The sequence below is a fragment of the Aptenodytes patagonicus genome, chromosome 7 (genome assembly GCF_965638725.1).
Source record: "Aptenodytes patagonicus chromosome 7, bAptPat1.pri.cur, whole genome shotgun sequence".
Classification (NCBI taxonomy): Eukaryota; Metazoa; Chordata; class Aves; order Sphenisciformes; family Spheniscidae; genus Aptenodytes; species Aptenodytes patagonicus.
In genome coordinates, this window is record NC_134955.1 from 41,237,596 (window position 1) to 41,248,829 (window position 11,234).

The 11,234-nt window shown below is 50.0% G+C and overlaps 2 protein-coding genes across 16 annotated transcripts in view; one reads left to right on the top strand and one right to left on the bottom strand.

Moving 5' to 3' along the window:
* Window positions 1-7,450, bottom strand: part of LOC143163499 (uncharacterized) — a 259,356-nt gene extending 251,906 nt beyond the window's left edge. For 8 of the 15 annotated variants that reach the window (XR_012995920.1, XR_012995917.1, XR_012995918.1 and 5 more), the window contains exons 1-3: window positions 7,087-7,182; window positions 5,791-5,928; window positions 2,959-3,762 (exon numbers count right to left, since the gene is read on the bottom strand). Coding sequence is in view for 7 of the 15 variants with exons in the window: in XM_076344950.1 (XP_076201065.1) it covers window positions 2,959-3,069 (111 nt within the window). In the remaining 8 variants the exon portion in view is untranslated. Of the gene's footprint in view, window positions 1-2,958; window positions 3,763-4,392; window positions 4,687-5,790; window positions 5,929-6,244; window positions 6,549-7,086; window positions 7,183-7,372 lie in introns of those variants that run through there. The other 7 variants (XR_012995922.1, XR_012995923.1, XM_076344947.1 and 4 more) reach the window with 6 other exon arrangements.
* An 858-nt stretch (window positions 7,451-8,308) lies between these two features.
* Window positions 8,309-10,722, top strand: FOXG1 (forkhead box G1). Its single transcript, XM_076344951.1, has one exon. It carries the CDS (start codon window positions 8,368-8,370, stop codon window positions 9,745-9,747), a length of 1,380 nt encoding a protein of 459 aa, XP_076201066.1. The 5' UTR covers window positions 8,309-8,367; the 3' UTR covers window positions 9,748-10,722.
* The last annotated feature ends 512 nt before the right edge of the window (window positions 10,723-11,234 follow it).

The following is an 11,234-nucleotide window of genomic DNA, read 5'->3' on the forward strand; positions in this document are numbered from 1 at the left end:
GATGTTTTGAAATGAGCGTGAAAATAAAATGTAATGCCATCCTCTGCTAGTATTCTGCTAGTAGGCAAATGGAAATTATTTATTTGTTGGAGTTTCCGGAGCTACGGCATGATTTCATTATTTAGGTGGACTTTATAGCTCGATTATAATAAACATTGTTTTCTAAAAACTCCCTAGGAAACATAACCTCTATCTCTGTGTGTGTGTGTGTGTGTGTGCGTGCGTGCGTGCAAGCCTATGCGAGCGCCCCATCTAAAAGATGGAGAGGAGAAAACACACAAAGGAGATGCATCCCGGGAGAAGAGTTTCTTTCAACGTTTTTCCTCTCCGCATTGTCACTGCACGGAAAGTCTGCGTGCAGCCGCTTCTCTTTCTTGGTCAAATTGTGGTCGAGGCAAAACTACAAACCCCAGGCTTTAGCGAGGCACCGTCCGCGCTCGGTGGGAGGGACACAAATGGGATTTAACTTGTTGCCAGTCATTTTTGTGTGTTTGTTTGTTTGTGCTGGTGCTTTAAAAGCGAAACAAATTCCAGAAACAAAGCGGGGGGGGGGTGGGGGGGGGTGGGCTGGGGAGGGAGGGAGGAGAAAAACAAGCTCTGTATAAAAGACATATCATATTAAAATAATACATGAACACACCCACTGATATCAAGGGTACGATATCAGCCCTTCCCCAAGAAACTTATTTATAAGTGGTAGCGGTTATAACCATCCAACAAGCCCCTTACCATCACTCCCCCCTCCCTCCGCTAAGGAAAGAAAGAAAGAAAGAAAACATGGAGACCACCCTGCCGGATATAAAAAGTGTTCAGAACACCCTACATAAAAAGCCAACTCCTGCGAGCCCTACTCGTGCGAGGAGACCACGGAGCGAGCGAGGTCTGCTTCCCGGGCAGCCTCCTCGGAGCTAGAGCAAGCCCCGTCACCCCGACACCCGCAAATTGCGGGTCCCACCGCTACCGTGCGGCGGCCGGAACGAGCACCGGCACCTCGCTCCGGCACCTCCTCCTCCCGCCTGAGCCCCAGGCACGGAGAAAGCGAAAATCGGCGTTGCTCCGAGGCTCGCCAAACGCCTCCTCCTAGAGGGGTGTATAGCTGTTTATGGCTTTTGTGCTACCCCGGGCATTCTGCTATGGCTACAAGGGGGCCCCGGGGCGGGGGGGAGAGGGGAGGATGTTGCGCTTTTGTAGGCCCTAAAAATTGGATCCGCAGCTGATCTCGCCGAGCCCGAGGTTCCGCTAAGCCGAGAGGTGCGGTGGAGGTGCGGGGCGGGGCGAGGGCTGCGGCGGGGCGGAGTGGCGCCGAGCGGGCAGCGGCCGGCGCGGCACGGCCAGGTAGGATGGACGGGCACCCCCCGCGCCCGGCTGCCTTCTGTGGAGCGCTGGGGTGAAACAGCGCTGGGGAGAGACTGCATCTGTCCCTGCGCTGGGGGTGGGGGAGGAGGCCGGGGGGGCGTCTTTTCTCTCGAGTTACCGAAAAACTGCAAAACCAGATACGTGCGTCGTTTGCCAAAGATTACGTTTGTAAGAGGCTAAAGAGCTTTAGAACACCACCATGAAAATATTCCAGCAACAGTTTCTTAGGAGTCAAAGAGCAGCTAGAAGTCTCTTCAAGCATTATTTGTTTGTTTTGGTTTGGTTTTTTTCTCCAGATCTTTCTTTTTCCCTGTATTTTATTTCCCGATTCTCTAATTCAATCTGATAACTCCGGTAAAAGCACCGTGCTGGCCAAGAATGTTTTAACAGTAAACACAGAAGAAAATAAAATTATGTATTTAAACCTCGAGAACAGTTCAAGGTTTTTAACTTGTCCGTTTCCCCCCTGCATTTTATTGTCGTCGTCGGCATAACTCGGTGGATAATTCTTAAGGGATATTTTAATTTTCGGTTTGATTCCTGAATTAAGGAGAGCTTTTGTTACACAGGGACACGTATTACCTAGGCAGGTGTGACGGCTCTCTTACGCACGCTGGCATATAAAATAATAGCGACATTTAGGATCTAAAAAAAAGCACGTCTTAACGTTAAAGTTGGCAGCGAGTGTAAAAATACTCTGTTCTGAAAATATTCTGGCAGTGGCAGCTGAATACACAAAATCTAGTGGATGCTCTACACTCTCTAAATAGGCTTTCTGTGGACGGTATTCAACACCTACAGGAATAAATAAAATAAAATCTTCAGCTTTTAATGAAGGCGATTTAATTCAGACCTCTCCACCCAGCGTAGCCGCCGTGGGAAACGTATACTCCAATGTTTGCTCGGATCTCTTCCTGTCACTATTCTATCTTGTCTTAACGCTTACGGCATCAGCAAAGCTTTCTGGCCCCTACAGCCATTGTTTCCCATTTCCACGTTCTCCGTCCAACCTCTGCCCGTCCAAGAAACTTCCTAAAGTTCAACAGGAGGGGAACTCCTCGCACCTAGCTGATTCATGTCATTGTTTTAACGCTACCTCTCCCCTAGCTGCGCAGGCTTCTGAAGGGTATACAGTGCCCCGCTGGCTGTTCTTTATGGTACAGTGCAGCCTCTCAAAAGATCATCGGATGGAGAAATTTAGCTCTTCTTGAAACATTTAAGCAACTGAGCAATTAGTTCTGAATGGGGGTGGGGGGAGGGAAGACTAGAGAGCTTAAAGGGGGGGGGGGGGGGGGGGAGAGGAGATACAACACAACTAGCCCGAAAACAACAGGGGTGGGGATGCATGGGAGGGGGACTTAAAATGTTTGTATTTAAAGGGTGCTTGCAAGGTCTTCGGCACAATATGTGCTGCTCTCCTTAAAGGGGCACTGAGTGCCAATAACCATTAGTCATCCAGTAGGGACTTTTCATTACAGATCTATCTTTAGGGGGAGTTCCCCGAAGTCTCCGAAGGGAACGTAGCTGCGGATTTCAAACCCGGTCCAGTTCCAGTCACACAGTGCCTGCGTACCTGCTGCAATAGAAGGGAGAGATACTTACCAGAGTTTCGGGAGTGCGCGGATAGCCCAAAGGTCTCTGCAGTGCTCCTTTCCTCTGCGGAATACTATCTTGCATCCGAGGCAGTTCCCAGTCTATATCTGATGTTAACATTTATGCTATCTCAAACACGAGGCTCTCCCATAGACATTTTTTCCGGGGTTTTCAAGCAAATTTCTCGGTGCCACAATGTTATGATGGAAGGATGCTGAAATGACAGGCCTCGTAGACGCTTGTCTTAATCATCGGCTTCTTAATTTAGTTTTAGTGCTGTGGTTTTGTGTGTGTGCGTGTGTGTGTCTGCGCGTGTGTGCGCGCAAGAGAAGCCTCTGACAACCTGCAGCTTCCTAATGACTGACGAGGCAGGGCTGCTGCAGCAAAGTAACACTTCCCTGGTGTGAAGACCTCTTACTGGGAAGTTTAGTTCACTACTGTTCTCGCAACCCTAATCGTATAACCTGTAACCAAAACCCATGGAAGAAGGATACAGCATGCTAAATAGACTAACTTCTAATCACTAAACGTTAGCACCACTACCAGCTGTTGAGGATTAACTAGAAGTTGGCTAGAGACGGACACCTAAACTTACATCTACGAATGCGGATAGAAGGGTGGACCGTTGAATACTTCTTCCTCTCCCTCTTTGCCTCCATTCATCCATCCACCTTCAGTCGCATTCACGCCGCTTCGAAATGTTTGACTACCTCTTTCTCTTTGTTAGCGCACCGCTCCGTCCCCATTCGCCCTGCCTTAGCAGCAGGGTATCAGTGGCTGCTGAGCAGCCCTTACCTTAATTGCCCAGGTAACCTGGAATAAATAAGGCAAGCTTAGAGTCAAGGGGGAATAGAATTATATATGCGTACCTCCAGGCATTTACTGTACCGAGTGTGATATTACTCATTGTTAAACCGAAGTGTCCCGACTCGTTTCATGGAAGCATGATGCCATCGAAGCGTGGTTATTAAATACCCTTTCTTTATGGCTGAAAAAACCCTCATTCATTTCTTAAGCTGTCAGTATATTTTAGCAGCTTAACCCCTTGAAAGAGCCTGAGAGTACAGAGCCGCTATACCCGTGTGAAGGGGGATTGGAGGCTGGAGCTGGGGGGTGGCGGGGGGTACGTTATATCCATTGAGCTTACAGTGGAGAGGTCCTTTGGCCTTTAATTAAAAAAAAAAAAAAAATACGAGGGAGAAAAGTGTGCGGTTGAAACACTATCCCTACGAGTTACACCCAGGAACTGCACGGAGATCGCTGTTGAATGGCACTTCAGCCAGGACGTTTCGGCTCAGCTATTCACCCCCAATCCTGACCCCGCAGTTGGACACTCTCAGCCCGTCCCCGCCGCTCAGTGAGGCGGGTCCACACCGCAGGCGAGCGCGCAGGTGAGGGAGCGTCCACGCTGCGCAGAGAGCCGGGTCCCCTCTGCACACCCACCCGTGTTTCGCAGGGTTGGGGCCGTGCGCTTCCGTTCCACGCACAAGCTTCTTCTCCAGACAGCCCACAAAAACTTCCCTGTTGGAAAATGCTGCCATGAGGGACCTTCTTGCAAGAACTCGAGTTTAGCCGGAGCTGAGGGGTCACATCGGCCGCTCACGCAGTGCTACGACGCACAAAGCTACCACTGAAGTGAACGGGAGTCGTGGCCAGGGCAGAGCTCAGGGAAGGATTGGCGTTAGAGCAAGACTCCCGCATTTCCAAAGTAAATATCTCCAGTTTTAGAAACGGAGAATTTTCTGCGGAAGAAAAAAAATAGAGGGACTCGAAAGTTAAAGTCCAGCAGAAATAATAATTGACGTGGCTTCTCTTACGTATCCTTTTCTGTCCTGTAAACAGTGAATTAATCTTCATGGGCTTAGAAAGATATGTACTACACAATGGACGCAACATTTCCTTTTTTGGTAGAACTGTATATCCACGGCATTAAAAAAAAAATAGAATATAAATCCTAAGTTTGTGCACAGAGCTTTATTCTGCACCCATGACAAATGACGGAATGTTAAATCTAGATCATCAAACGTTTTAAAAGCGTGCTTCTTTCGGTGTTAGCCCTGTGCTCAGGAATGCAAAAAGAGAAAACGTTTATTTTCTTCCCTGCTACGTCTTCGTCCCTGATCACAACGCAAAGTAAACTCAGCTTTGACCTAAGAAACACCTCAACGCATTAAAATTTCAACAGGCAATGTCAGTGTTGCATTAAACGAGAACTCCTCCAGTTCGCTGCAGAGCTGGGATTTGAATAAAACGTTCAATGTTAACAAACAATACACACGTTTGGCACTTTGTGTATTAAATGGATCAAAGAGATTTGATAAGTCACAATACACCATTTGTACAGACCTGATTGAGTTAATATAATATCAGCAAATTTTACAGCGAAATGAATCTGTTTCTTTTCTTTGTGTTTAAAACCAGCACAGATTACAAATTTTAATGATCTGAAAATGTTTGGTATACAAAATCATGCTTATTTCAGTATTAGCAAAAACACAAGAAATTTTTCAACACAAACACCCAGCTGTGTCTATTTTAAAAGCAGTTCAATGACAGCTTGCACTTATGAGCATGCAATCAGCTAATTTCGCTTTTTTTTCTTCTGTGTTAATCAACACTTTCCTTCCTGCATATCAGAGTACAAATAGTATAGTTACTCCACATCAGTAAATGTTTACGTAACCTGTCCTTTCTCAAGAATCCGGTTACACCGAATCATTACATGCTAGACCGAGTAGGAAAATGCACTGGGCCCAGCCACCCTAATGGGATCCCAGTGCACCATAGTGACACGTATTAGTTAATGATCATCATAATCATAATAATATGCGGGAATCTTACCTTTCCTCTTACCCCTTGCCACGGTAGAGTCAAGCCATATCCTCCACATCGCACTCTTCCTCGAGAATTCCCATACATTGACTTCAGTGTTGAGCAATGAAATAATTACAAATTGACATTTTTTTTTAAACCGCATTTCTAAAAAAAAAAAAAAAAAGGAAGTAAAAAACAAGCGTAGTTGATCATTGACTTTTATCTCTTTTTTTGTCAGTTGCAACCTGTTATGAAATTGGATAAATAAATACAATTGTGCTAAGGTCATTCGAGGTTAATCCAATGCACAGAGTTCATGCCATTCCCAATTGCAATTGTTTATTACAGGTCCATTGTAATTGTTCTCGTTATTTACTCTCTCTTTCTCACACTCGCTCTCCCTCGCTCACACGCGCACACACAAACACATAGATAAACCGCACGTCTCCACACAACCACGTTTGCCGCACTGAGCTCTAACCTGAATTTCCCCGGGATGAATTGTTTTAGCCGGGGTTGAGCGGCACGTATTATTTCTACGGAACATTTTTTCCTACAGCACAAACGTAAACTTTAGGCAGCTTGACGCGGCGCTGTACGTGGCCTTTGCCTACAGCTTCGGTTTGAATGTGATCAGCACGCTCCCTATCCATCACATTTCCCCTTCTACTTCCCGACTAAGAAAGCTGAGCCATTTATTTCGCTTTGTTTCAGGGTTGATTTTTTTCCCCGTGCTGACAGTAGGAAACGATGCGATGTGGACGATTAACACCCAGTTCCTCGGTCCCGGGAAACTGTAGCCGTAAGCCTGAGCCTCTGCATGAATTTAAAGGACGTCGGGCAGAAAGCGGCCGTACCAGACCGTTTCATCCGCCCCGGGAGCACCCGAGCCGCTGCCCCCCTCCCTCTCCCCTCCCCCAGCAGGACTAAACCCCGCGGAACCGAAACCCCGCGGCCGGACACCGCGGGCCGGGCCGGGGGCCGGCAAGAAATCGCGATATATACTTCGCGGGTTATTAATATTATTATTTATTTTTTTACACCTGCCACGCGGCCTGCGCTTTCCTGGCTGAAACCACCCGGCAGCGCAAAGGAGGACACAGAAGGACCCCGACGACCCCCGCGTTGCGCCGGCGGCCCCGCAGGGGAAGCGGCGGGCGAGCGGGAGCTGCGCGGGGCTGGGGAGGGAGCGGCGGGCAGGGAAGCGCGAAGCCCGGCTCCGCCGCCGGCCTGGCGCCGCGCCCGGCCGCCGGAGACACAGAGAGAGAGCGGAGAGGAGGAGAGAGGAGAGGGTGTGCTCGTTTCCGTGCCTTCCCAACTCACATGCCGGAGCGTGGCAGACACGGACCGAGCGGGCCGGAGGAGACCGTCTTCCCCGGCAGGCCGCGGGCAGCGGCCTCCGTCCCGCCCGGCCCCGGGCCGCTGCCGGACCCCAGGCCCGTGGCGGCCGGAGGCCCGCCCCGCCGTCTGCGTCCCCTCCAGCTGATTGGCTTTTTCTCTCTCTCTCTCTCTCTCTCTCTCGGTAAAATAATAAATAGAAATAACCGACACCGGGGCCTAGAAAAAATAAACTCGCCGAGTGACTTCGGCGGGATCCGCAAAGTAGTACCTCCGCCGCCGCTGCGCCGCGGCCTCCTCACCCACCCGGCCTCCCACCCCGCCTCCTTCGCCGCCAGAGGAGGGGGCAAAGAGGGACGGGGCAACTTTAGTCCACCGGAGAAACTACGAAGTAGGAAAACCGGACGGGCCCGCAGCCGTGGGACGGGCGCTGTTTGTTTGGCGTGAGGGGATTTGCGCTTGGAGCGACGGGGGGGGGGGACGGGGGGACGGGGGGGGGGGGGGACGGGGCGCGCAAACCGCCACGGTGATGCGCCCCTGCGCCGGTATCCCTGCGCCGCGGGAGCCGCGGCGGCGGCGGGGGGCGGGGCGGCGGCGGGCGGGCGCGGGGAGAGGCGGAGCGGCGGGCCGCCATTGGCCGGCGGGCGGGCAGACGCGCCGGCACGCCGCCGTCCCTGATTGGGCGGCCGGTGGGAAAGGTTAAACCAAAAAATTTTTTACAGCCCCGGTGCGTGTCTGCAGCTCTGAAATTAATTGCGGCCAGGGCGGTCTGTATAGCCCGTCTCCGCTCGCTCCTCGCCGACCCGCGGCTGCGGCTGCTCCTTCCTCCCCCCTGCTCTGCCTTGCCGGGGGAACCAGGCACCATGAAGTAGCTTTTTTTTTTTTTTTTTTTGTGTGTGTTTGTGTGTTGTTGGTTTTTTTTGTTGTTGGGTTTTCAGAGGGTTTTTTCCCCCCTTTTTTCCTCCTTTTTTTTTTTTTTTCCTCCGCTCTGACTCGGTTTGCTTTTATCTGATTGGTGATTATTATTACTATTATTTTTTTCCCTCCCCGGCGGTTCCTGTCCTTGCTACATGACTTGCCAGCGCTTGAGACTGCGGTCCAACTGCGCTGCCGCCGCCGCCGCCGCCGCCGCCGGTGGTGCCGCCGCCGCCGCCGCTGCCGCCGCCTGGGCCACCGCCGCCGCCGCCTCGGCCGCCGCCGCCTCCGCCGCCGCCCCGCGCGCTGCTCCCTCGGCCGCTGCAACTTTCCCCCTCAGACTAGTGTGTGATGTTGGACATGGGAGATAGGAAGGAAGTGAAAATGCTGCCGAAATCCTCCTTTAGCATAAACAGCCTGGTGCCCGAAGCCGTCCAGAGCGACAACAACCACAGCAGCCACAGCCACCACAACAGCCACCACCCCCACCACCACCACCACCACCACCACCATCACCACCACCCGCCGCCGCAGCAGCCCCAGCGAGCCGCCGCGGCCGAGGAGGAGGACGAGGAGAAGGGCCAGCTCCTCCTGCCGCCCCCCGCCGCCGCCGCCTCCGGCGCCCTGGAGGTGGCCAAGGCGGACATGCTGGCGGGCAAAGGCGACGCGGGCGCGGCGGCGGCGGCGGCGGCGGAGCTGGAGGAGAAGGAGAAGGCGGCGGAGGAGAAGAAGGGGGCGGCGGAGGGGGCCAAGGACGGGGAGAGCGGGAAGGAGGGGGAGAAGAAGAATGGCAAGTACGAGAAGCCGCCGTTCAGCTACAACGCGCTCATCATGATGGCCATCCGGCAGAGCCCCGAGAAGCGCCTCACGCTCAACGGCATCTACGAGTTCATCATGAAGAACTTCCCCTACTACCGGGAGAACAAGCAGGGCTGGCAGAACTCCATCCGCCACAACCTCTCCCTCAATAAGTGCTTCGTCAAGGTGCCCCGCCACTACGACGACCCGGGCAAAGGGAACTACTGGATGCTGGACCCCTCCAGCGATGACGTCTTCATCGGGGGCACCACCGGCAAGCTCCGCCGGCGCTCCACCACCTCGCGGGCCAAGCTGGCCTTCAAGCGGGGCGCCCGGCTCACCTCCACCGGACTGACATTCATGGATAGGGCAGGATCCTTGTACTGGCCTATGTCCCCCTTCCTCTCCCTGCACCACCCCCGGGCCAGCAGCACTTTGAGTTACAATGGGACCACGTCCGCCTACCCCAGCCACCCCATGCCCTACAGCTCAGTGTTGACTCAAAACTCCTTGGGAAACAACCACTCCTTTTCCACGTCTAATGGGTTAAGTGTTGATAGACTAGTCAATGGAGAGATACCTTATGCCACTCATCACCTCACAGCAGCAGCTCTGGCCGCCTCAGTGCCGTGTGGCTTGTCAGTTCCCTGCTCCGGCACCTATTCCCTAAACCCCTGCTCTGTAAACCTCCTAGCAGGACAGACGAGTTACTTTTTCCCCCACGTTCCTCACCCTTCAATGACTTCTCAAAGCAGCACTTCAATGACGGCCAGGGCAGCCTCCTCCTCCACGTCGCCACAGGCGCCCTCCACTCTCCCCTGTGAGTCCTTAAGACCTTCTTTGCCAAGTTTTACAACGGGACTTTCCGGAGGACTTTCTGATTATTTCACACATCAAAATCAGGGGTCTTCTTCAAACCCTTTAATACATTAACATCCATGGGATCAGACTGTAAGTGAACATTTTACACACATTTGCATTGTAAATGATAATTAAAAGAAAAAAAAAGCAAAACAAAAAAGTCCAGGTATTTTTTATTAAGTTCCCCCATTTTCTGTACGTTTGTTCAGTCTTTAGGGTTGTTTATTATTCCACCAAGGTGAGGAGTGTCAGCAAGGTGCAATGTGGGGAGATTACATTGTAGACTATGAAGTTTGGAAGACAAAATTATAGTAGAATGTGTATCTAAATAGTGACTGCTTTTGCAATTTTTTATTCAAATACGATAAGTCTATCACTAAAAGCCGCCAGATTCTCCATGTTTGCAGTATTATAAGTTATCGTGGATATGTCGGTGGGTGCAGACCTCGAAAGAAAAAAAAAAAAACCACCACTAAATTTATGAAAACTATAAAAAACCTAAAACGTAATTTGTATTTAAGCAGAATTAATGCTGAAAGATGCCCAAGAACTACATTTTGGCCATTTATTATTTTCTTTACTGAACTGCTTTTTTTTGGGTTCCTTTTTTTTTTGTTTGTTTGTTTGTTTGTTTACTTTTAGACCAAAGATTGGGTTTTAGAAAATGCACTCAGTGTACGGAGTAATTTAAAAAACAGCAACATTATTTCAGTTTGCAGCACTGCCCGTTCAAATGAATCAGAAGGGGACAAAATTAATGATTGCCTTCAGTTTGTGTTGTGTATATTTTGATGTATGTGGTCACTAACAGGTCACCTTTATTTTTTTTCTAAATGTAGTGAAATGTTAATACCTATTGTACTTATAGGTAAACCTTGCAAATATGTAACCTGTGTTGCGCAAATGCCGCATAAATTTGAGTGATTGTTAATGTCGTCTTAAAATTTCTTGATTGTGATACTGTGGTCATATGCCCGTGTTTGTCACTTACAAAAATGTTTACTATGAACACACAGAAATAAAAAAAATAGGCTAAATTCATATATACTTGATAGTTTTTTTGTCTCTTTTATTAACTAAAATTAATATGCCAGAGGCTTTAAAGTTACAGGGAGATCAGAGCGCTGCTTATTACAGCAGTCCACCATTTTTCACATGCTCCTTTCTCCCCCCTCCGCCCCCCCCTCCCGATCATATTGTCTTTAACAGCAGTATTTTCAAATGCAAAGGATCAGGGTGTTTAATTAAAAGCCACGGCCACCGTTGTGATGTCCGTTTTGGGGCAGAACTCTTATCAAGTCTGCTTAAAAATTGTTAGGACGAGGTAGGGTGTCTTACTAAAAACTGTCTTACGTTGAAGATGCTTAGAATTGCGTACGTATATACATATATATACACACATATACATTTAAGTATATATGCACACATTAGGAAAAAAACAAGGCGCATTATTGCATAGATGCGTGTTGTTCTTGCAATCTCTGAAATGCATTCAAAGAATTCTTCTTCTGAAAGGTATTAATTTCGACTCTGATAACTGGAGATCTATTAACTACGGC